This window comes from Cyanistes caeruleus, chromosome 1 (assembly GCF_971803275.1).
Source record: "Cyanistes caeruleus chromosome 1, bCyaCae1.hap1.1, whole genome shotgun sequence".
Taxonomy (NCBI): domain Eukaryota; kingdom Metazoa; phylum Chordata; class Aves; order Passeriformes; family Paridae; genus Cyanistes; species Cyanistes caeruleus.
The window spans coordinates 136,401,621-136,423,930 of NC_141701.1; the positions used below are offsets into that span (position 1 = coordinate 136,401,621).

General features: G+C 39.3%; 1 protein-coding gene across 4 annotated transcripts in view; it reads left to right on the forward strand.

The window, feature by feature from the left end:
• PDSS1 (decaprenyl diphosphate synthase subunit 1) overlaps window positions 1-22,256 on the forward strand; it is a 23,501-nt gene extending 1,245 nt beyond the window's left edge. Inside the window, exons 2-12 of one of the 4 annotated variants that reach the window (XM_086861651.1) lie at window positions 478-542; window positions 959-1,078; window positions 1,378-1,501; window positions 1,860-1,990; window positions 8,690-8,831; window positions 9,892-10,003; window positions 10,093-10,202; window positions 17,069-17,149; window positions 17,325-17,438; window positions 20,910-20,990; window positions 21,720-22,256. In XM_086861651.1, coding sequence (XP_086717777.1) covers window positions 478-542; window positions 959-1,078; window positions 1,378-1,501; window positions 1,860-1,990; window positions 8,690-8,831; window positions 9,892-10,003; window positions 10,093-10,202; window positions 17,069-17,149; window positions 17,325-17,438; window positions 20,910-20,990; window positions 21,720-21,860 — 1,221 coding nt within the window. In that variant the 3' untranslated portion in view covers window positions 21,861-22,256. Of the gene's footprint in view, window positions 1-477; window positions 543-958; window positions 1,079-1,377; window positions 1,502-1,859; window positions 1,991-7,126; window positions 7,222-7,961; window positions 8,033-8,689; window positions 8,832-9,891; window positions 10,004-10,092; window positions 10,203-17,068; window positions 17,150-17,324; window positions 17,439-20,909; window positions 20,991-21,719 lie in introns of those variants that run through there. The other 3 variants (XM_086861659.1, XM_023920137.2, XM_086861676.1) reach the window with 3 other exon arrangements.
• The last annotated feature ends 54 nt before the right edge of the window (window positions 22,257-22,310 follow it).

The following is a 22,310-nucleotide window of genomic DNA, read 5'->3' on the forward strand; positions in this document are numbered from 1 at the left end:
GAAGCAGGGAAGATGGACAGGCATAGGTTATAAACAGCAGGCTGAATTGAAGTTGCTTCAGGGGAAAATAAGGACATAATTTTCTGTTAGCATGCTGAAACAGCTAATCCCTTTCTCTATGTCTTGACTGGTGCACTCCAGATTTATCTTCCAGGCAGGAAATATTTGAAAATTGCACCTTGCACAAGTACAAAAGTAAAGTTTTATTGGAACAGTTTTAGTAATTTATCTGATAAGCCTCCTGGGCTGGGCCTGCCAGGGTAGAAAGTCCAGCGCTCTGAAGCAGAAGAATCAGTTCAGTGTGCCTATTGGCATTCATGTCTCACGTGATATGGAAGGGGTTATGAGACGCCCTTTGCTGCCGTCTTGTTAAAATGGAGAAACAGAACGGTTGTGATGGATACATTTTTTTTGTAGTCAAATGTTTTCTGTTAGTTTAAAGTTCTAATAAACTATCCCTGATTTTATTTTGTGCAGATGTGTCACATTACCCAAAGAAGTTCAACTTTCTTCTTTCCAAAAATATGTAGTATATTTTGGCGGTAAGTTGGAGAGTCACATTGTTGTGTAGCAGGTAAAGAAATAGTTATTGGGTGAACATAGTAGTTACACCTCTGAGCTGTAAACCTTGAAAATAAGGTTATTTACTCCAGTGTAGACTGCTGCTGTAGTACTGAGTCTGAATCTCAGTTGTTCGTCCTGGAGAGTAATGGGTAAAGCAAGAATGCTGCAAGAAATACATATGGGTCACTTTGGAAAAGGAAACATTAAAAGCAGAAGAAACTTCATCTCCAGGAAATAAACAAACAAATCTCCTAGGCTAAATGCATCTTAATGCATCCAGGTGGAGCTTTCACCCTTTTGTGATGAACTTTCCTAGCATCATCATGCTACCTGGGTATGCAGCTGGGTATACAAAGGAAAAAATACCAAATCTAAGTCAGGAATATTTTTTCAGGAGTTTGCAAGAGAGGGAAGAAAGTAACAGAATAGTTGGGTTGCCAGAAGTGAAGGCTCTATCTCCAAGTGTGGGCTACGCTATCCATAGTGTATTCAAAAGGAATACAAGGAGAGCAAGGTAGTGTTCTGTGTCTCAAGAAGACTTCTGGGATCTGTTAAGGGCAGAGTGTGTGTGTTTGCCAAATGTGCTTTGCCAGGTCCCAAAGGTTCATGGTCATCAATGCATTGCTCTGCTGTCCTTGCACCTTACTGTCTGTCTGAAAAGTGTGTTTTGATGCCTTCATATATTTTATCCATTTGGTTAAATGTGGTGTGAGGGGAGAGGGAGAGAAAGAAATCCTTTCAGATGTTTCTGTTTGGGGAATCGGGGAACTTGACTTCTAACAAGACTACTGACTTGAAAAACACTGTCACCAGGTTTCATCATACAAGTACATCCCACTGGTGCAGCTGCAGTAAGACAATTAGTGATGAAAAATACCAAGACCCTTTTCAACTAGGTAGAAAAGACTTGAAGAATCTCTATGAAGATATTAAAAAGGTAATGGATTGTGGTGACTATGCTGGGATGTCATGATGATTGTTTTTAATAGAAGCCATCAGTTTTGAGGATATTTATTGAAAGAATGTTATTTATGTTTATGAGCAGCTGTCTGAAACTGAAAGCAAACAGAACATTTCTCATATTTTATAGAACCAGAATGCAATTTTTTCTCCTGATTTTCAGTGCTGGAATGCATAACTTATATTTCAGGTTACTCATAGTAATTTTAGAAACAACTTGAGCTTACAATGGGTGGAATGAATGCAGGCAATAACCTTATACATGCATACTGTTTTACTTACACTAAACAGACTATGTGACTTCTATGCTGAAATGCTCTTGTCCTTTTTTATAGGAATTGCTGGTCTCTGCAGCAGAACTTAAGGAAATGTGTGATTATTACTTTGATGGGAAGGGAAAGGCCTTTCGACCAATGATTGTGGTGCTAATGGCTCGGGCTTGCAACATTCACCATAATAATTCCAAGTGAGTTGGTCACTTTCATATACACACATCATATTTAAAAATTATCATTCTTGTGTCTCTGAAAAATACTTTATGAAAATAAAATGCTCCTCAGTAAAACCTGAATTTAAGTTCCATCTTGAAGCTGTACTTTTGTAGTTGTCAGTGCAAAAGGAACTGCTGGGTTTATTACATATTTCCATGTGTTAAATTGTGGAGTATACTGCGCTTGTAACCAGGGTGGATAAAAAATGTTGCCGAATTACGATATTTGTAAGGTTTTTAGTCAATTCTACCTTTTTGCATAAATGCTTTATTAGAACCTTTGATATTCTTTGAAACTATATAAACTGTATTAAGTATATTTCATTTGTAACCACTCCTGTTCCTATTAAACTCTGGTCACAGGTAAGAAATTTGCTGTGAGAAGAGGCCTTCATAGATTTTTTTAGTAATTATGCAGAAAAGATATTAAACAGGTGGTATGATTGTATTCAGAGCAGTGAAATTTTGGAAACGGTCAAGAGTTTTTTTCTCACCCTCTAGTAGCAAGTTTCTAGGCTTTTTGTAAGATCCTAAGCTTATTAGACTGGCATAGTCCTCGTGATCTCCAAGTTACATGTCTTTTGAAAGCTGTGTTAACTGAGCAGAAGATCGTGCTTGGCCTGTATCTCTATCACTCCTGAGTCTGGCTTGTTGCAAATGCTTCACTCCACATGTTCCTGTCAACTGCTATGTTTGCATTTTGAGGAAAGGTGTTGGCTGCAGTGTTCTCTGCCTTCCAGCTATGCTTCCAGTGTTGACTTGTATAGAATTTCAAATAGGTAGTCTTTGGTCCCTTTCCAGAAGTGGTTCTAGGCTAATTTGTCAGTAATTTGTCAGAAATTAAGGGTAATAGCTAATTTGTCAGAAATTATGGATTTTCTCTGAGCTCTTGCACCATTTTCTTTCTGTAGGAGTAGTTTAATGCCTTGTTGGACTTGATTACTACCTCAGAATATGGATATTTTGTTGCATGGATAGCCCCTCTCCCTGTATCCCGTTCTGTGTGAATATAATTTTGAAGGAGAAAGCAAAACTGAGATGGCAGTGTCCTGTCTTATGTGTGCCAGTTCCCCTTATTTTAGGAAAAATCATCCAGGATTAATGAACTTTGCTTCAGCCTGTTTCTGTTGTCAGCTCGGGACTGCTTCTTGTCATTAATTTCGAGATAGTAAAAAGAACAGTACTGGTTGTGAAAATCCTCAGGGATGCCTTTTGCCAGTGGCTGGCTTAATATTTTCCTGATTGGTCTTGACATGAAAAAAGGGAGTTTGAGGATGGCACTTTTTGATGGCAAAATCATTCTTGATGATCAGCCATCTATGGTGAAATGTAAGGAAGCACAGTAAACCAAAAATTTCTGCTTGAGCTTGTAGGGTCTTGGGTGTCCCATTAGGGCATAACCCAGTGTGGTTTGTAACCACTTTCATTATGAAGAACCTCAGAGATACCCTAGCATGCATCAGCCATCCAGTTCAGCTACAGGAGTGTATATTGCTCTTCGTGAAATCATCAGCATGTCCGATCCCTGTGTTCAAAATAAGGGAAGTCCAGCTGGCTTCAGGGATGGATTGCAAAGATAACCATGAAGATTGAAGACTTGTGGTCTACAAATTTATCAGAGCAGGGTGAAAGAGCTACTTACGACAAAGCATTATGTTGCTAAGAGAATGGAAATTTAGGAGGAGACTTTTAACAAAGGGGACAATGATTTTTGGAGCATCTTTGGAGTCAGAATAACAGTAAAAATAGTTACATCTCATTCTAGTATGTCGCATGAAAAGCTTATGAACAAAATCACATGTGCAGTACTGAGAAGGCTGGAACTGATGTCATACAGTGTGGGAGTTGAGCAGTGAATCAAAGAGAGGTAGCAGTGGAAAGACTGAATTTGCCTCTATGCTCAAAGCATATTTGCTGTCTTTTGACATATGTGTATGCTCATGGACACATTCTTGTCCACATGTTATGCTGTCTCAAAACTGTCAGGACCAGTTTTGAGACCTGCCCTATGCCAGTAAGAAAGTGCCACATAGGCCTGGGGCAAGTGTACTGTTTTGCAGTAGCCAGCCCTTGGTGTAAGTCCTCTGATTTCTGGATGCCTGTGTCATTTGGTAGTGTTTGTACATCTGTTGTGGTTCTAATCAGCACCTCCAAAGTATGTTCAGTGTTTAAAAGCTTCCTCAATAATCTGAATGTTCCTAGTACAAACCAGGCTGAGTCAACATCTTTGTCATGTTGCTTTTAGAATGAAATTCTGAGTGGCAAGAACAGAAATGTTTCAGCAAAGGAATGGAATGAAATCTCTGGGTATTTACCTTCCTCTTCTGTGCCCTGTGCCAATGTGATTGTAATTAAATATCCCATACGTTGATACAAAGTCTTCACTGTAGTGCTTGTTGGCTCTTGCGTGGTGACCAATGCTTTTGAGGGTTGGCAGGGCTATGTTAAAGGAATTTACATTTGTACTGTGGATACCCAGGTCCTGTGAGCTGATAAAGTTTTATGGGCATTTTCTTCTCCTTTGCTTTTAAGCTGCTTGGAGCAGGCTGTCTTACACCCTGTCAGTGTATACATATACTTCAGTTCACATGGATACTATGATTGCGTCATTATTGTTCTTTCTTAAGGCAACATTGTCTCCAGGTGACAGATTGTTCTTCCAACTTTTTTATGTTCCTGAGGAAAATTGGGTATGTAGAGAAGTAATACTGCATATTTTTAACTTTGCTACTCTTCTGCAAACCTGACCAGAAAAATATTTGCCTTACATTCTGCTTCTCCCAGTGTATTTAAAGGTATTTTTCCAGTTTCAATTTGTCATGTCTCTTGAAACATTTTATCATTCTTTTCCTCAGTTAATAATGACTCTTCTCCCAGGCTTATTTTTCTTGGTTGAGGCTTTGGTTCCCACACATGTAATTGAAGAGACTGACCACAGTATCTGTAGATTTGTAGGGTGAGCCAATATCCTCTGCTGTTCATCCCAAGCATTTTTTTAAAATTTTGCCTCTGGGGTTTGTACTGCTGATGTTCAGTTTCTTCTTCATCTTGCTGCCCTTCTCAACTGTAATATAACTTGCTGGACCCAGCATGCTTTTCCCTGCTTTTTTGTTTTCTTTTCTTCTTTTGTGCAATTTTTGTATAAAATGTAATACTTCTTATTTGGCTGTTAAAATAACAGGACTCAATTTAGGAAGGCTCCAGGTCCTGATCTTACAGGGCAATCCCTACAAGGCAATCCCCTCTTTCTCTTCACTGAGTCCCTCCAGAGCAGCTGAGATTTGTCAGGAGAATGGAATGCCCAGGTGGCTCTGCTTGCAGGTTAGGTGACATTGATCATTTATGTTTAGGTTTGAATGAGGAGAGGTGTTTACTGTATCCTCAGCAGGGTGACTGTTTATCTAGATTGAGGTCACTTTATTCTGGTCATAATAAGGAAAATGACAGTTGTATAAAGAGTTCTCTCACTATTACCAAAAAGATAAGTGACTGAAGTGTGTTTATTTCTTTTCACTTGGAGTTTTAAGTGTCAGAAATCCTTCTACCCTAAGTCTTTAAGTCTCTTGGGCAGTGGCTTTTTGCTTATTGATAGCAACTTTGCTTTATGTGAGAATTGTTGGAAATAGTTAAAGCTGGGGTCATGCAAAGCCTGAATTTCACACATCCACTGGCATTTCTTCACATACCTGTGTGAAGAATTTCACTGAATCGTCACTTAGCCTGACAGGACATAGCGTTTCTGTATTCTCCAAAGGTGTTTGCAAATGAGTTTTTGTTTCTTTTCCTACAATCAAAAAGAGAAAGGCAAATAAGAGAGGACCAAAGAAGTACGAGGACAATAGGGAAAACTGAACACAAAAGTTTGGTGGAGGGGAGGGGAGGGGAAGGGAAATAAATTTATCAGAATAGTGTGAGAAACAAATAAAATGACGTGGCTAAACTTGATGGAATATTTCCTAAGGATAGGACCTGCCAGCAGCCTTAGTTCCTTTTTTTTCACTCCTCCAAACCATCATTGCCAGAAGCCAGTGGTGTCAGCTGCTCTGCAGTTTTCCCTGGTGTTAACATATGCATTCTTTGTGCTTCCCCTAGTCTGCAGTGCCCTTCTGTGTCACAGACTCTGTTTCTGAGATGGTTGCTTCTTTCAGCCACAGGGCCTTAGCAGGAGAAAGATGCTTGGAGGACTGTGGTCCTCCACAAAAATTTTACAAGTTCTTATTTTCATTTCCTCTCCATAAACTGGCAATGTTTACTTACTGGCAAACACATTGCCTCAAAGCTCTTTCTGGAGAGTCTAAATACTGGTTTGTGTAGTTTTTTGACCTTCAACATTGTCTGGTGGTTTTGGTTGTTTTTTGGTTGTTTTGGTTTTGGACAGGTATATTTGGAGGGAGATATTTGGGGTTTCTTAACCTGTATGGTCAGCCTTGGCTTGTTCAGTGTTCATGAAACAAGTTCTGTAATGGAAAATATCTCAGGGTACAGTAGATCTATAGAACTTTATCACCGAATCAAGCAGGGGGTCCTACTGAAAGATAGAACATGTTTAGTTGTATAAAATATCCATGTAAATATACATTATCTCGGGGCATCTTTACTTTGAGAATGACCTAAAAATGGCATCTTTCCACTTACTGGATTTGCAGGGACCCTGTTATCTATTGAGTTGAGTTACTACCACTTTTTGCTTTTGTTTTACAGGAGAAGCTGAATGAAAAATGTCAAGGGATGAGAGGGATCCTTGGGTTTGTGTGTTTTCCCCTAAAATAGGCATGCTCTGATCTAGAATTAGTTTCGCAAGATGCATGTAGGAAACTACTGCAGATCTTTTTTTTGCCAGCAGTGGGAAGAGCCTTGCTTGAGACTTTGTGGAAATATTAGTTTTAAAACCCCTTCAGATTAATCTGAATTAATTGTATTTGATACAACATTCTGGAAACCGTGAACCGTGAACATTCCTATGCCATTTTTAGTCATTGTCAGAGATAAGAGAGTATAATGCAGAACTTTTCAGAACCTGCTTTTGAAGTAAGTGGTTTTGTGCTGTCTTCATACTACTGAAATATTTCAGTGTGTCAGTGAGTGTTGCCATTTACTGCTGCTTCCCAGCAGGAAATCCAGTCTGCTGACATAATTAATGAAAGAGGGAATTCCCAAAAGGAGAACAGTGCATGAAAGAGGCTGGAGACCTTTACAGTTTTTTGAAGGTAAGTTTTCTCCTACTTAGTAAGAGTAGTTTATTTTGGAAAACTACTTACCAAACTAGCATTTGATTAAATCACTGGTCCACATTAAGACTTGCCTCCAAACAACCATGAAGGTTTCCAGCTCTTATTTTCTGTTCTGTAAAAGCCATATTTTCACAGCCTGAGCTACCCATTCATCCTGCTATTGTTCAGGATATAGAACTCCCACTGACAGCAGTGCAGAATTCTGTATAGAGGTATGTGTCAGAATGCAGTGTTATGTCAGCAGACTGCAATATGTTCTTTCATTTTGTGATTAATCACATTTTAATGAACATAGGCAGTGCTTTCTTAGCTGAACTGAAATTGTCTTCTGTTTCTGTTCTTTTTCTGTTCTTCTGGAAAATAGTATGATTTTCTCTGTTGTGTGTGTACCAGAAGTACAGTATTTATAATTCAGAAGTAGTTTCTTTCTTTTGTTGTGGGTTTTTTATGTTAATGTTTTGTGGGGGGAGGTATTTTAAATGTCCATGTGGACTTGTTATACCTATGAGGTAAGGCTGACTGGGATAGCCATTCTGGGCTCCTGCATGTAATCCATGATAAAAACAGATAGCAAAATACCAGAAGATAGTGGCAACTGGATATTAAGGGAGATGGTCCTTTGTGTGAGCAAGGTTGGCTCTTTCATGTGCTTTTTGCCATTCTTGTTCTTTACATAATTGCTTCTGTGTTCTTCCATTACTTTCTTTTCACCTAGTTTAAAAAAACAAATGTGAACCACTGAGAGTTGAATCATCAGTGATAGATCTTCCCCAGAAGCTGAGTTCCAGTAAGTGTTGGGTAGTTGGTGTTTACAGTCCTAAAGTGGTTGCAGTAGAATTCTAGTTAACTCCTCAGTCTTCTCAAGAACCTCTGGGGTTTTAAGGTAATCAGGTAACATAAAGAACAAGATCTATGAATTATGTCTTTCAAATGTAGAATGCAAGTTTCTGTTCCTTCTGAACTCTCCACTTGCTGGTTAGTAGAGTTATCCAGCTTTCGAGAGTTTGTGATGTCACATTTCTAGGCAGAGGAACAGAGATAAAGAAAACTCATCTACAAAGCTACCAGGCATTATTTCCTCTGCTGTTTTCCAGACTTCCGTCTTGGAGCCAAGCATCCTTGATGCTGTGCTGTTTATTGCAGTCTGGATTTAGAGGAAATAAAGTCAATAACACAGGAGTTTTGCAGTACTGTTAATGCAGCAATGCAGAAATAGGCCTAATGAGGATGGATGCATCCCTCTGCACCTACTGTACTAACGTGGTCTTACTTTCTCTTGCCTTCCTAATTCCAGGTTTAAAAGAAGGGGGTCAGACCAGGAAAAAACTGTAACAGCTGTTTCCAGAGAAACATTTTTTTATTTTGTTTTTAATAAAGATTTTTTAGTGTATTGCAGAATATAAAATTGATTTAATTATTTGACAGTTCTTGTTTTTTATTTTAGGGAGGTGCAAGCAAGCCAGCGCTCTGTGGCCATAATTGCTGAGATGATCCATACAGCCAGTCTAGTTCATGATGATGTTATTGATGATGCAAATTCTCGCAGAGGAAAAAGGACACTTAATCAAATCTGGGGAGAGAGGAAAGTGAGTTTGCTAATAAGTGCAGGACTTGCCTTTAAATTTCAGCAGAGCACAAGTACCTAGAAGTTTGTAACGTTACTATCTCTAGGTCTTGGAATATGTCAGAAAACATATGAAGAAGTGTGCACAGTTTGTGGGTGAGACAAATGTGTTTTCTAAAGTGTTGGAAGCATTAGATAATGAATGATTGAAGTGTGTAAGTGTTGAGCCTGTTCATCCTCCAGAAGAGCCAACTGAGAGGGATTCTCATCATAAGTACCTGAAAGCAGTGTCAAGAAGATGGATCCAGGCTCTTCTTAAGTAATGGGACAAGAAGCAGTGGACTAAAACTGATGCACAGGAAGTTCCACCTGAATATGAACACATTGTCCAGAGAGGGTGTGGAGTCTCCCTCACTGGAGAAATTTAGAAATCATCTGGATGCAATCCTGTGCCATGTGCTCTGGGATGACCCTGCTTGAGCAGGGAGGTTGGATCAGATGACTGGCCCCTTCCAACCTGACCCATTCTGTGATTATTACTGATTTTACATTCCCTGTGCCATTCTCGGCAGTGCTGTTGAAATACTTTAAACTTGTACCTCCTGCTGAATGCTGATTCAGTGGTGAGCACAAAAATGTTTACAGTCAGCGGGAAATTTTTTTTGAAATTAGTATTTTCTTCACAGAGGATTACAAGAAAAGTCTTCACCAGAAAATGCAAAGAAGGAACTTGGGGCAGTTCGGAGTTCACATGGTGCAACAAGAGAATGTGGCAACAAGCCACAAGAGAATGGTCAAATAGAGAACTAATGTTCAGAAAAACTTCATAAGCAAACACATACTGCATACATAGAGGACAGTGCTTATACAGAAAAATATAAACAGTACTATAAGATAGAGATTCAAAAATTACTCAGATTTCAATATTTGGTTATGTGGTTTTTTGCTCTTAAAATGAGATATTTGTGCTTTGTGTAGAAAAGTTATGTTATGTGGGTAGATCTGACAAATAAGGGAAGTTGTACAGACTGGAGTAACACAGGAAAAGACTTAAGGAATCACCTTGTTGTTGTTGTTCTTAGGCTGTTCTAGCTGGTGACTTCATCCTCTCAGCTGCTTCTGTAGCTTTAGCACGAATTGGAAATACTACTATCATCTCTGTTCTAACTCAGGTGATTGAAGATCTGGTGCGTGGTAAGGTTTTTTCCTTTTTTTTATCTTCCCAGTTGCTTGCCTAAGCAGTAAATCCACAAATAAAACCTCCAATCTGTACAACTTTTTAGGTGAATTCCTCCAGCTGGGTTCCAAGGAAAACGAGAATGAGAGATTTGCTCACTACCTCGAGAAGACTTTTAAGAAGACCGCGAGTCTGATAGCAAACAGTTGTAAAGCAGTATGTACGTCTGTCTCTTCTGAAATTAACATACCATACTGTAAGCTTCACAGCTAAACTCCTAGTATTGCTGTTTGCTCTGGAGACCCTCCAAAGCAAACCCTTGTAATGGTATTGTGCCAGAATGTGAATGGGTTAGATTGTGAATTTTATCACAGTTCAGCTGTGTAGCCTCCAATATTGGTTTTCACTTTCAATTTGCATTTTTTTATTTTTGCACGGATTTATTGTTATTCTCAATGGAATCAAAATAATGTTCAAATAATCATAATGGTGGCAATCTTCAAATCACAAAATTCTGCAACTTTGAGACAGTGGTTTTAAACTCAGTTGATCATTTTTGAGCCTATAATTTGATTTTGAATCTTCTTTGACATCTGTCCCTATTCCTTGGTGCCGAGTGAGACCTTAAATGTAATGGTAACAGTGGGAGGAAACAATTCATTCATATAATCAGAGAGTAAGCTGCATTGGAAGGGGCCCATCAAGATCATCGAGTCCAGCTTCTGTCCCTGCATGGGACACCCCCAGTGTCACACCACGTGCCTGAGAGCATTGTCCAAGCACTTCTTGAACTCTGTCAGGTTCAATGCTGTGACCACTTTCCTGGAGAGTCTTTTCCAGTACCCAGCCACCCTCTGTGTGAAAATATTTCCCTGATATCTCTACATCACATTGTAAAAAACCAGAAGCATGTACCTCTTGATTTGTCTGGGGGTTTTAATTATCAATTGCTTTATCCAACCCTGTCACTCCGTTCTCTTACTTGATTACAAATAGATCCAATTCAAGATTATGTTCTTACACAAAAATAGATGTTCAGTTTTAGTGCAGAAAATAGAGGTGGGTAATAATTTCACCCCAAAAGAGAGATTTGTTTATTCTTTTTAGTGAAAGGCAGTATAACTGATGGATTCTATAGCAAGCAGGAGTTCTAAGAGAATTAGACTAAAAATCTGTGCTAATGTTAATCATCTTCCTTTGTTCTCACAGAACTGGTACATTTGTACAACAGTTGAAAATAGCTTATATCAAAATGATCACATAGAATGAGACACATGGATTTCAGGGGAGGGAAAACACCTTTTATTCTAGTTGGAGGAAAGAAATCAAGTCTTTTGGATTGCTCATATTAATAGCAATAGGACCCTGAAAATTTTCTTTTGCATGTCTTGTTTTGTATCAGTAGGCACCTGGACTAGTAGAGAGCATCACATTATTCTGCTACCCCAGAAAAAACATGCACAAGTTTTAATATTCATTTTGACAGTCTGCCTTAAAGAATCTTAGCAGATAAGAGAAATCACTTTCCCACTGGCTGGATTCTCCCTACAAATGTGCTGATTTAAGCTTTTTCCTTTTCATGACTTGCAAAAGTTAAGGATTTAAGCACTTCCCTCAAGGCTGTGATGCTGGTCAAGGGGGTGTTTGGATGCTTTTCTTCTAGCGGCTGGTCTGAGTTGTTCCATTGCTGAATTGCTGGAATTTCATATGCTGTAAAATTTGTGTTAGAAAGGAAAACTGAGAGAAAAGGTCTCTCATGGCAAATCCTTACTTGCTGCACATAGTACCAATGAGTTGAATACGTATGTTTCCCTCAGTTTCTTTCTGCATGGATTAGGAGAGCTCTATCGATAGCAGTTAAAAGGGATTTTTGTTTAGATGGCTTTGGCTACTGAGGAAATGGAATCAGAAGGGAGTTCTGCTTTCTGTAGAAAAAATGATAAGCAGCATCACCAGTTCTATCTTGAAAGGAAATTCAGTTAGGGAATCAATAGTATTCATATCTTGTTTTCAGGGACAAAATAAGAGATTATGGGCTTTAAAAGCAGTTCTGTTCTTGTTAATTATAGGAAAAACCTCATTTGTTGCTGTGGTTGAATAAAATACAAGTATTAACTGGAAAGAAGATGTCAAACAAGTTCAGGTGGCACCTTAGAATTCCATGGTGCCATGCTTTAGAAATGGAAGAGTAGAGTATTCCTGTAAAAAGATCTAAACACGACATTCACATTTAATTGATACATTCTGTACCACCAAAGCATTACTGGATTTAAATCAAAATTCTTTAAGTTAGGACTTAGGGACAGAACAGTCTGTTCAAGATGTTAAGAGCCATTCCAGTCTTAGGTTTATTTCTACAATAGTTCTGCATGGGGGAATGTTACCAGAGTTTTAATCAAAATGTATTGTAAAAGGAAACAGTGGCAGGTGGCCCAGAGTCATTGAAGCCTTAGTTACTGCAAGGCATTTTTCAGAGAAACATGAGGTGACTTTAGTTCAAGAATTCAGAAACAATAAAGCTGAAGTGGAATTTCTGTTTAGTCACCAGGCCAGCTGGAGATAGCAAAATAACTTTCTGTCCTTTTTTAAACCCTACTGTAATGTAAATTCCTGAGTCTCATAAAGCTGTTTATATTTCGTATACTTTCAGATGAGGGATTAAATTGTGCTTGCTAAAGGTGCACTAGAGAGTCTTGATTTCCATATTAGGAGGAAGCTTGTGCCTCCCTTGTGTAAGGCTGTGGAAGGGACTGAATAAACCAGTAGTCTGCAGCTCTGGATCTACCTGTGAGTTCCTGCTCCAACCAGTTCCTAGTTTGGTGCACAGGGCTCCATCAGAAAACCCTACCAGCATGTGGAACTGGTGCCTAGGAAAATTAGACCTCTGACCCCCACCAGCAGAACTGAATCCCCCCAGCCCAACTAGACCTGCAGGATGTAATAATGTCCAATGGCAGATGTAGGGTAATGGCATAGTCAGATAGCATGGTCAGCTAGTTAATCTCCTTAGTTATTTAAAATACAGTAAGTCCTTTGGGGGTATCTCTTTTGCTGTGAAAAAGATTTGAATAAAAAGATCACATATATTCAGGCAGATAATCTTTGCTACGGCAAAGTACAATTCTGCACAAACAAGTACTTGGTTAACCTGTTAAAATATTAATCACTTGAGAAAAGGTCAAATGCATGAATATGCAGACTCAGGACAAGATAGTTGTCTGCCTTGTGTAGACACCTCCCTCTGCCAAGGAGGCCTCCATCACCCCCTCCTCAAGAGCAGTTCCCAGGAGCGTTTGAGGAGCCCAGAGAAGTTGAAGGCATTCCCAGCAGCAGTGGAGGACAATCATGGAGAGGGGGCATCGTTGCCAGTGCAGCAGCACATCCAGGGCAGTGGCTGTGAGACCACAGGGCTGGGCTCCCTCCTACAGGACACACATGGGCACTCTGCAGGGAGTTCAGTGAAGGGCCACCTTGAGAGCAGAGGCTGGAGCAAATGATATGCCAAGAGCTGGTGTGAGTCTGGAGTAGGGAAGATAAAGGGGGAATCCTCCTGCCGTCTCCAGCTTGTAATTGGAGGACATAGAGAGGATGGAGAGATGTGCAGTGAAAGGACCAATTGTACCAGTTTTTCCACAGTTGTGCTGTGGAAAAATTCGATTAGGTTTGAGGAAAAATTTCTCCATGAGGTTGGTCAAACATTGCAAACAAGTAGCCAAGGCAGAGTGTATGATTTTTCATCCTTGGAGATGCTTAGAACTACTGGACATAGCTCTGAGAAACCTGGTCTAACTGTGAAGTAAACTCTCAGCAGATGGCTTTCAGAGTTTCCTTCCAACCTAAGCTATTCTGCGATTCTCCTGGAAAGAGGAACACTGTCTCTGTCTAGAAAAACAGTGGTAGATGAGACAGGAGTGAGAAGGCAGGAATCTGACTGCTTTTAGAGATGGGCATGGAGGAGAATGGCTGGAAAAGGGGAAGATTTTAGAGCTTTTCCTTTCCATGGAGTCCACAAATCTAGGAGTACAAGAAAAAACATGACTTGCAGTGTTTATTCAAGCATATTCTGGCCTAGCAGCAGTTTTTCCTCTTTGACCTACAGAGCAGTGGTAGAGATGAGCAAATGCTTTCAGCTCCAGCTGCCATATTGTCACTTATTAAATATCAGATTATAGCAGGATATATATACCCAGAGCTGATGCTGTATTTTATGGATGTGAAATCCAGTAAAGAGGTAAAATTGGTTTATAATCTCTTATATAACATAACAGAAACAACTTTTTTTTTGCAAAAAAGTGTGTTTGAAATAACACCAAGGAGATTGTCCTGCTTTGCTGAATTCAAAGAACTTTCCTAAAGAATTTGTTCTACTTGGTATTAGGAAGGATTTTTCATCATGATTTAGGGGGGGATAGGCCTGAATTCTTGCAAGATTAAATTTGTCATGAACCAGTCATACCTATTTGGGGAGCTCTAGGCTATTTTGAAAGAGGGAGTTTTATCATTTAAACACACAACACTGTATTGACTTGGTTATCCTGATTTGTATTTGCAAATGTGTGTATTATCCCAGAACATTATCCCAGTACAGCTCCAGTTAAACTCCATGTGGGAGTGAGGCTGCCTGGCTGCAGCCCGGCCCGTGTCCAGCTGGGGGCAACAATCTACAAGAGCAGCTTGAGAAACTGCATCCTGAAGGAACTTCCTGATAGACACAACCCAGTCACTGCACATTTATGATGTGGTCATGGTCAGAGGGTTGCTCACTGGAGGATGACTGGCAAAACAAATCTCCTGAATCTTTAATTTTTGTCTTTCTTTTTTTGTCTTTGAACAAGACATGACCTTTCAGGTTAAATGAGAAGCTCTTTTCTTTACATAGCACTTCCTCTCATTTTTTCTTTTTTTCTCCTTTTCGTATAACAGAAAAGGGTGAGATTTTTAGTGCATCTAAAAATCATGGTATATCCCAAGGGAAAAACTCACCCTCAGTCTGTGTTAATATTAGTCCCCACCTGAGAACCTTTTCCCTTTCCCCTGTCCCATTGGCTGTAACTTCCCTGGGTCCCCTGATCACCCCTGCCCCCTAGTATAAGAGATGAGACCCAGGGCATTTCAGCATCTTTCTTGCCCCGGATGGAGGACAGACAATAAACCCGGGATTATTCCAAGCAAGTCTCAGCCTCCTGTGTCTAGATACTTTGAGTCCCTGTTGTATCTATTCCAGGATCCCTCTCCCGCCCCTGTTCTGTGAGGAGCTGTGCCTCCACACCACGGGGGATAGAACAGAGGGGTCCTCCCGAAGAAGATTGCAACACTTTCACCCTCTGCCAGCTACTGCCCATTCCAACCCTTTACCATTAACCAGAATTTTGGCACTGAATTCCATATTTTAATCCTCCACATGGAATGAAATGTGGAGGTAGGTAAGAATTTCATTAGGACAGGATAGATGCAGTCCCATGCCATGGTATTATGTGATTTATATTACAGAAGCAAACAAAAGCTTGCATGGTACTGCAGTAGATGTTAGGTCTTCAGGCAAATACTGCTATTTAAGAGACAAACATCAAAATGAGGATAAAAGGGCAAAATGTTCTACTTTGATAGTCCCTAGCAACATCAATTTAAATATCTCATATTTGCAGTTCACTCTGTTCAACAGCCTTCAGGATTTTGTATCATTGTTAGAGATAAGTAGCATTATTTTCCTGCTATACTGTCCTCCTTTAAATAAAAGTGGGGAATGTTTAATACTGTTAATTCCTCAGTCATCCAGATTCCTCTGGGGTTTAGTTATCCACAGATGCAGGTTATGACTGGGAAGTATTCTGATGCTCAGCTATGAAGTGCAGTGATGCATGAAACAATCTCTCATTTTGTGCAAGTTGCATCACATTTATTAGGATTTAATGTTTCTTATTTCTATCTTCATGTTCACCTTCAAAGCTACTCACTACTGCTGGACTCACTTTTAGTTTGGCGCTGGTTTTGGGGTTGGAGGGGTTTTCTTTATGACCCTACCTTTTTACTGTCTTAAAAAAGAATATATATATATATACACACTTATGTATTTTTATATTGTGTAGTTTTCCTGGCGTATGTTTCTAGTCTTAAGTAAAATGTATCTTCACTCCCTGTGTCACAGCAGATTTGGAACGCCTGCAATAAATCAGGATGGATTTTTGTCCCCTGTTCCTAATTGGTTTATTTAAGGTTGAAATAAATCTGAGTATTTAACTAATCTCATTTTGCAAAATACATAAGCAGTACATAAATGCAAAAAGCACAACTGCCCTTACTTTGAGGCAAGATATTAATTCTCAAACCTTAGTGTCCTGTATTTTAGTTTTGTGGCATTTATTCAGCAAAATTTCTGTTTCTCAAGTAGTTGATTGTACATTCAAGTAAAATGTTTTGTTTGTCTCAGTTTAATGACACCAAGTCAGCTTGGTGTGCTTTCTTCATTTGCTGTCTTTTCTTTGCCATTAGTTATCCCTCGGTATCTTTGCCTGGAAACTAATCAACTCATCTTCCTGAGCAAGTCAGATACAGTTAACATCAGCTTATAAAAATACTCTTTTGCTAAAACTTAGGTCAGCTGCCCCTCCTGTGCTGGCTTCAATACATCCAGCTCTCTGATCTTTTATGAGAAATATAATGTCTATTTATCTGTTGTCTGACCTCAAGTTATCCCCAGGCTGATTTATATATGTAATTAGCTTAATTTCCCCATCACTGGACTGTATACGACTACTACCCTGCATGTGAAGTGCATCCAACATTTCTTCTCTCTTTATACTTGCACTGTAATATCTAAGCCTGATAAATATTTAATGAAGCTCATCTCTTTGCAGACTTGAATGTAGTTTTAATACTGCCCTACTGTTCAGCCTTATTTTTTAGTGAGCTTGGCTAGTTAAGTGTCTCCACGAACAGAGATAAGCCAGAATGTGCCTGAGTCAGCTTTTTTTTGTATTTCCGATGCCTCCTGCCTGTGCTGGCTGTGTCACACCTATGTTTAGGGGCTAAAAGTGGGTGCTAACTAAAGCTTTCTATTTATTTGGGTTTTTTTTTCTTTTCAGGTTTCAATTCTAGGCTGCCCTGATCCCAAAGTTCATGAGATTGCATACCAGTATGGAAAAAATGTTGGCATAGCTTTTCAGGTAGTGTTTTTGTTGAACTAAATGGAATCTAAAATCTAAACTTCTCCAAAGTGCTGAAGAAATCAAAGTGGGCTGTCTTAATCATTCCTACAAATCTTGTCCTTAACAAGGATTATTCTGTATTTAGCTCTAATTTTTTTAAAAGAAATTTTAAATAATTTGGGTTTTTTTCCAGCTGATAGATGATGTGCTGGATTTTACATCATGTGCTGACCATCTAGGGAAACCAACAGCAGCAGATCTCAAGCTTGGATTAGCTACAGGTCCCGTCTTATTTGCTTGTCAACAGGTAAGTCAGCAGGAAGCCGTTTCCTCAAAATAAAAAGTGTAAACTGCTCCTCACAGGACCAGCAGAAACACATCAAATCTCCAGTGTCAGTGATGAGAGAGGCTTGGGCATGTGTGACAGATCAGTGTGTTTGATATCAGATGGATTCTATGCACACACAAGTTACGAGAAACACCTTCCTGCACAACTCTACCTACTGTTAGGCTCTTGTGGTATTCAGAGAGTTTTAGCACATTTTGTATAGGTTATTCCTAAGTAGCTTCTTGCTTGTTTTCTCCTGAGACATCATCCCAGGCTTGATTCTTTTTTGCCTTGCTCTGGGCTTTGTATCCACCTGGGGCCAAGAATTGAAATCCCTGTCTTGCCTTTAGGTGGGTACCTTTATTTGTTGGATCTGATCTCTTAATCTCATTGTCCTCAAGTATTATCCAGTTACAAACACAGGTTGCTTTCCTGTCAGAAGGCTGGGTAAGAGAAAAGAGTGTCATAAATAAAACATGGTCAATAAAATTGGTCAAGATTTTCAGAGCCTAAAAAATTATTTGGAGGAGCAGAATGAAAACAGAAGTGTGAGCAACATGAAAAAAATATTAAAATTGGTGCTAATCCATAAACAGGGAAGAAACTGGTTTAATTCTTTGCTCCAGTGTCTTGTTCACCAGAGGCAATCAGATTTGGGACTTAAAAAGCAGTCCTTCCTACCAGATTTCACAGTGTGATACAAAAACTGGCACAATTAGTTCCAGCAGAGCTCTTGTCTATGATCTCTCAGTGGAATTACTTAGAGCTTGACATGGGAAAAGTTCTAAATCATTTAAAACAAAAAAAAAGCCAAATTTGACATTTACTTCCCCCTCCAAAAGAGCCTGTTGTAGGGGGAGGTGGAGCATACACATCTGTTTGCTTCCATATCCTTTGGGCATTTACAAGGATCTGTATCTCAGAAAAGACAGGAGAACACAGAGTATCAGCCAACTGACAAAGGAGATGAATGCATATTGAGGACAACGTTCTCCATGTCCTCAGTGTCTTCCCATACTCATCTGGGGGACTCACAAGCATGTTCATGAATCATTATTTCAGAATGGTGTCATCAGCAATTGGAGCTGTCCAAAGACCAGTGAGACACTCAGGTAGAAAGGGAGCATGGAGTTGTAAAACTGGTTTTGTGTGTGCTAAAGCTGTGTGTAGAAGAAAACAAGGCATGTTGAAAATACCCAATTTTCATGGTACAGCAGTAGATGTTAGGTCTTGTATGTTAGATGTCAGAGAATGGGTGATACTGATTGTCATGTGGGTGTTGAATATTCCAATTTTTAAATTAAGACTACTCTTCATTAATTTGTTAGGGTTGTCTGTCTCTGACTTTGAACTTCATCTATCTTTTAATTAGCTTTACAAGATAAATTAGTTTGTAATACAGAAATACAAGAAAAGAAAATCTGCCAGTCCTATTTTAAAATCTTGTTCTTTGTAGAGCTTTAAATGCTTAAAGTGACTTTTAAATGTCACTTTTAAATGCTTTTCCTCATTTGTATCTTTGATAGATGGGAAGAGTACATTTTTGCATTGAAAGATAACTTGACCATCTTAAAAGTTTTCTGCATTAACCAGAAGGCTTCTTTGCTGAAAATGTCCTGCTGTTTTCAAGAAACTGGAAGAACAGCACTACAGACTTAACTGATATATAAACAAAGCACGAGTGCTAAAAAATGTGGAGCTTCAACAGACACCTATTTGTGATGCTACTAAAAGATATTTCATATTTTTGTATCTGAGAAAAAAACTCATGAGCCAGGACTTGAAGACAGCCCAAAGTGTAATTATTAATTATGGGCTGTCTTTTAAGATTAGTATTGCTCTATTCTTTCATGTAGCTGGTAGTCCTCAAGTTGTCTTCCTGACAAACATTTGTTCATTTTTTATGTGCTCTGGATCATCAGAGTGACAGATGCCTTTTCTTCTTATGCTCTCCCATCCCCTCCCTCTAAAATACACCTTTGTGCATTAGAATATTAAGGAGAAAAAAATGTTTACCTTGATATAAAACCTATTTATTCAGTATTTAAAGTTAGGTCACTCAGTAAAAAAAAATAAAAAATCCGCCCCATTTACTTTTTAAGGAAATACACTAGTGTATGCTAATTCTAAAGCTCCTCTTAAATGAGTACAGCTGAATAATGAAGGTCTATTTTTATTATAAACATTCCTGTTAAATGCTGATGTGCTGCCCACTAAATATGCAGAGTTGCTAATAACAGCTCTGCCTTACAAGTTTGGGGATTTTCCTGTCCTTTAGTGCTTAAATATAAAAAGTGATCCCATATGGATCTTATATATCTGTAAATATGAATACTGTGAAAACTGATTGCATGAAGAGTGCAATTAAATTGTCATTACCTGGGAAGGAAGCTAGGATCTAGAAAAAGCCGTGACTTTCTTCTTTTAGATAAAGTATGAGTCACCACTGAACTTCTGAATGCATCTCCAAGATGATGTATGAGTAATAGGAAAATGTCGCAGCACAGAGGGGTGCTACATGTTTGTACCTGAACAAGGTTGTAAAGCTGCAGTTGCAGGACAAAAGGTGTGCAAGGAAAGCAGATCATTGTTTAAAAGTGTACAGCAATAAAATCATCTGTTTGGCTCTTACTTCTTTCAGGAAAAATGAACAAACAGCTCTTTCCCTTAAAAAGAATTATTCTGTGGAGTAGCTGCCTTGAGTTGTGGCCTTATTTTGCTAAGCATTAGGTTTTTCTGTTTCTAGGCTGTCTGAAGAAAGAGGTTGCATATATAGCTAAGTGATGTGATTTTTCTCAAAACAACAGACTTGAGTTACCTGCTTGATTCGCAGGGAATTGAGCATGCAGTGCTAACTACAAATGATATGTGACTGAAAACAAAATACCTTATAGTTGTAATTTTTCTCTTCTTAAAAAAAAAATATGCATATGTAAAATACCACCACAATGGAAAATGTAGGAGAATGTCATGAGAACATGCCAGTGTTACCACAAGGGGGCTTTTACAAGTTGAACTGTGCAATATTGTAAAAACAAACATCCTCGGTTCTTTTGTAGGTGTGGGGGTAGAGGTGCTTCCTCTAGGACTGCCAACACTAACCATTCATCTGTGATAGAATATCTGATGCACATTATACACCAGGTAGTAGCCACATCAGAAATTACCACACTGGAGCATCTGCTTAACATGATAAAATGGCAGGTGCTGACTTCTGCTACCAACTAGCTACAGCCAGCAGAGCCAGATGGTTTAAGTTTTCAATGCTTGGGCTCTGCTATACTGTAGTCCTGTGCAGACTGCAAGTACAAACCTAAAGCTATACCTGTAAGCAATAACAGTGACAGGGGAAGAGGGCTGCACTTGGCGTTGTTCTGACCTTAGCATGGCAGGCAGCTACCTGGAAAACAACTCAAAAGCAAACACAAACCCTTCTCCCTTTGTGCTTAGTTTCCAGAAATGAATGCTATGATAATGAGGAGATTCAGTAAGCCAGGAGATGTTGAACGTGCACGGAAATATGTGTTGCAGGTAAGACTAATACCAAATATTTCTACTCTCCCTGCTGCTCAGTCTGAAATTGTCCCTCAAGTAAAATAGCAAGACTGCATTGTCAAATACCTCCTGATAGCATGCAGTGTACAATGCCAAGTCAGAGCTCCTCAGCTCTCCTACTGGCACAGTGTTTTAACACAAATGCTAGGTACTGAAGAACTTTTTTTTTTCTTTTTTCCCTCCAGTTGCATAAAATCTGCATAAGTAAAAAGCTCATGCATGAACCCAGTTCCTTCAGCTGAGGCATAGCTGTATTCAATAGCTGGTATAAGTGGCACATAATTACCAGTCAGTCTTGTAACTGCAGTGCACACCCCATACCAGTTTTAATTGACTCTGGTCTAAAAAGACTGAGTAATGGTCTGTGCAAAATTAATACCTATTTTTCAGAATAGCATGGAGGTTTTGTACATCTCTATTTAGGGCAGGAGGGGAAGGGATAAACCATTAATTTCTAGTTTGCTATCAATACCAGTGCTGTTTTGTAATGGTTGAGTTGGTGTTTTAGCATGGATGAGTTTTAGTACTTTCACAGTCTGGGGCAGGTAGGTGGGCTTCCCCGATTACAGAATGAATCCTCTTCCTTTCCCCATCAGAATATAATGTGTTAGGGTACTTACTGACCTTAAAACTTCCCCCTGTGACTAGAAGAGGCAGAAGGCTGGTCAGAGTTCACCATTTCCTATCTCTGTCTCCTTCCATCAGAGTGATGGTGTGCAGCAAACGACCTACCTCGCCCAGCGCTACTGCCACGCCGCCACGCGCGAGATCCGCAAGCTGCGGCCGTCCCCCGAGAGAGAGGCCCTCGTCCACCTGACAGAAATGGTTCTCATGCGAGACAAGTGAGAGAGCTCCTTCCACTCATTCTGGCAGCTACTTACCAGACTGTGCCTAAATTTATTTCAAAAGTTATTTGCTTCCAACACAAGCTACCAAAAATTATTTTTTTAAAAAAAAAATCTTTTTTTTTTTAAGTTCTTTTTTTTAAAAAACAAAAGTTTGAAGTCTTTTACTGCAGGAAGCCATGCAATTCAGAGCAAATCAAACTGTGCTGTACAATTGTTTTAGCGGGGGCTATTGATTGTGGGGGATGGGGAAGATGTTTACATGTTGATGCACAAAGGCCACAATGAGAGTAAATATAAATCAGTGTATGAAAACTGAATTTGTTCCAAGTTTCACTTGTTTACACTAATAAACAGAGCATGCATGTACAGGAGCTGGTAAACTCCTGTGAAGAGAGATGGTTTGGATGCTTCCCAGCTGTTTAACAAGCCCCTGGAATTGTATATAGAG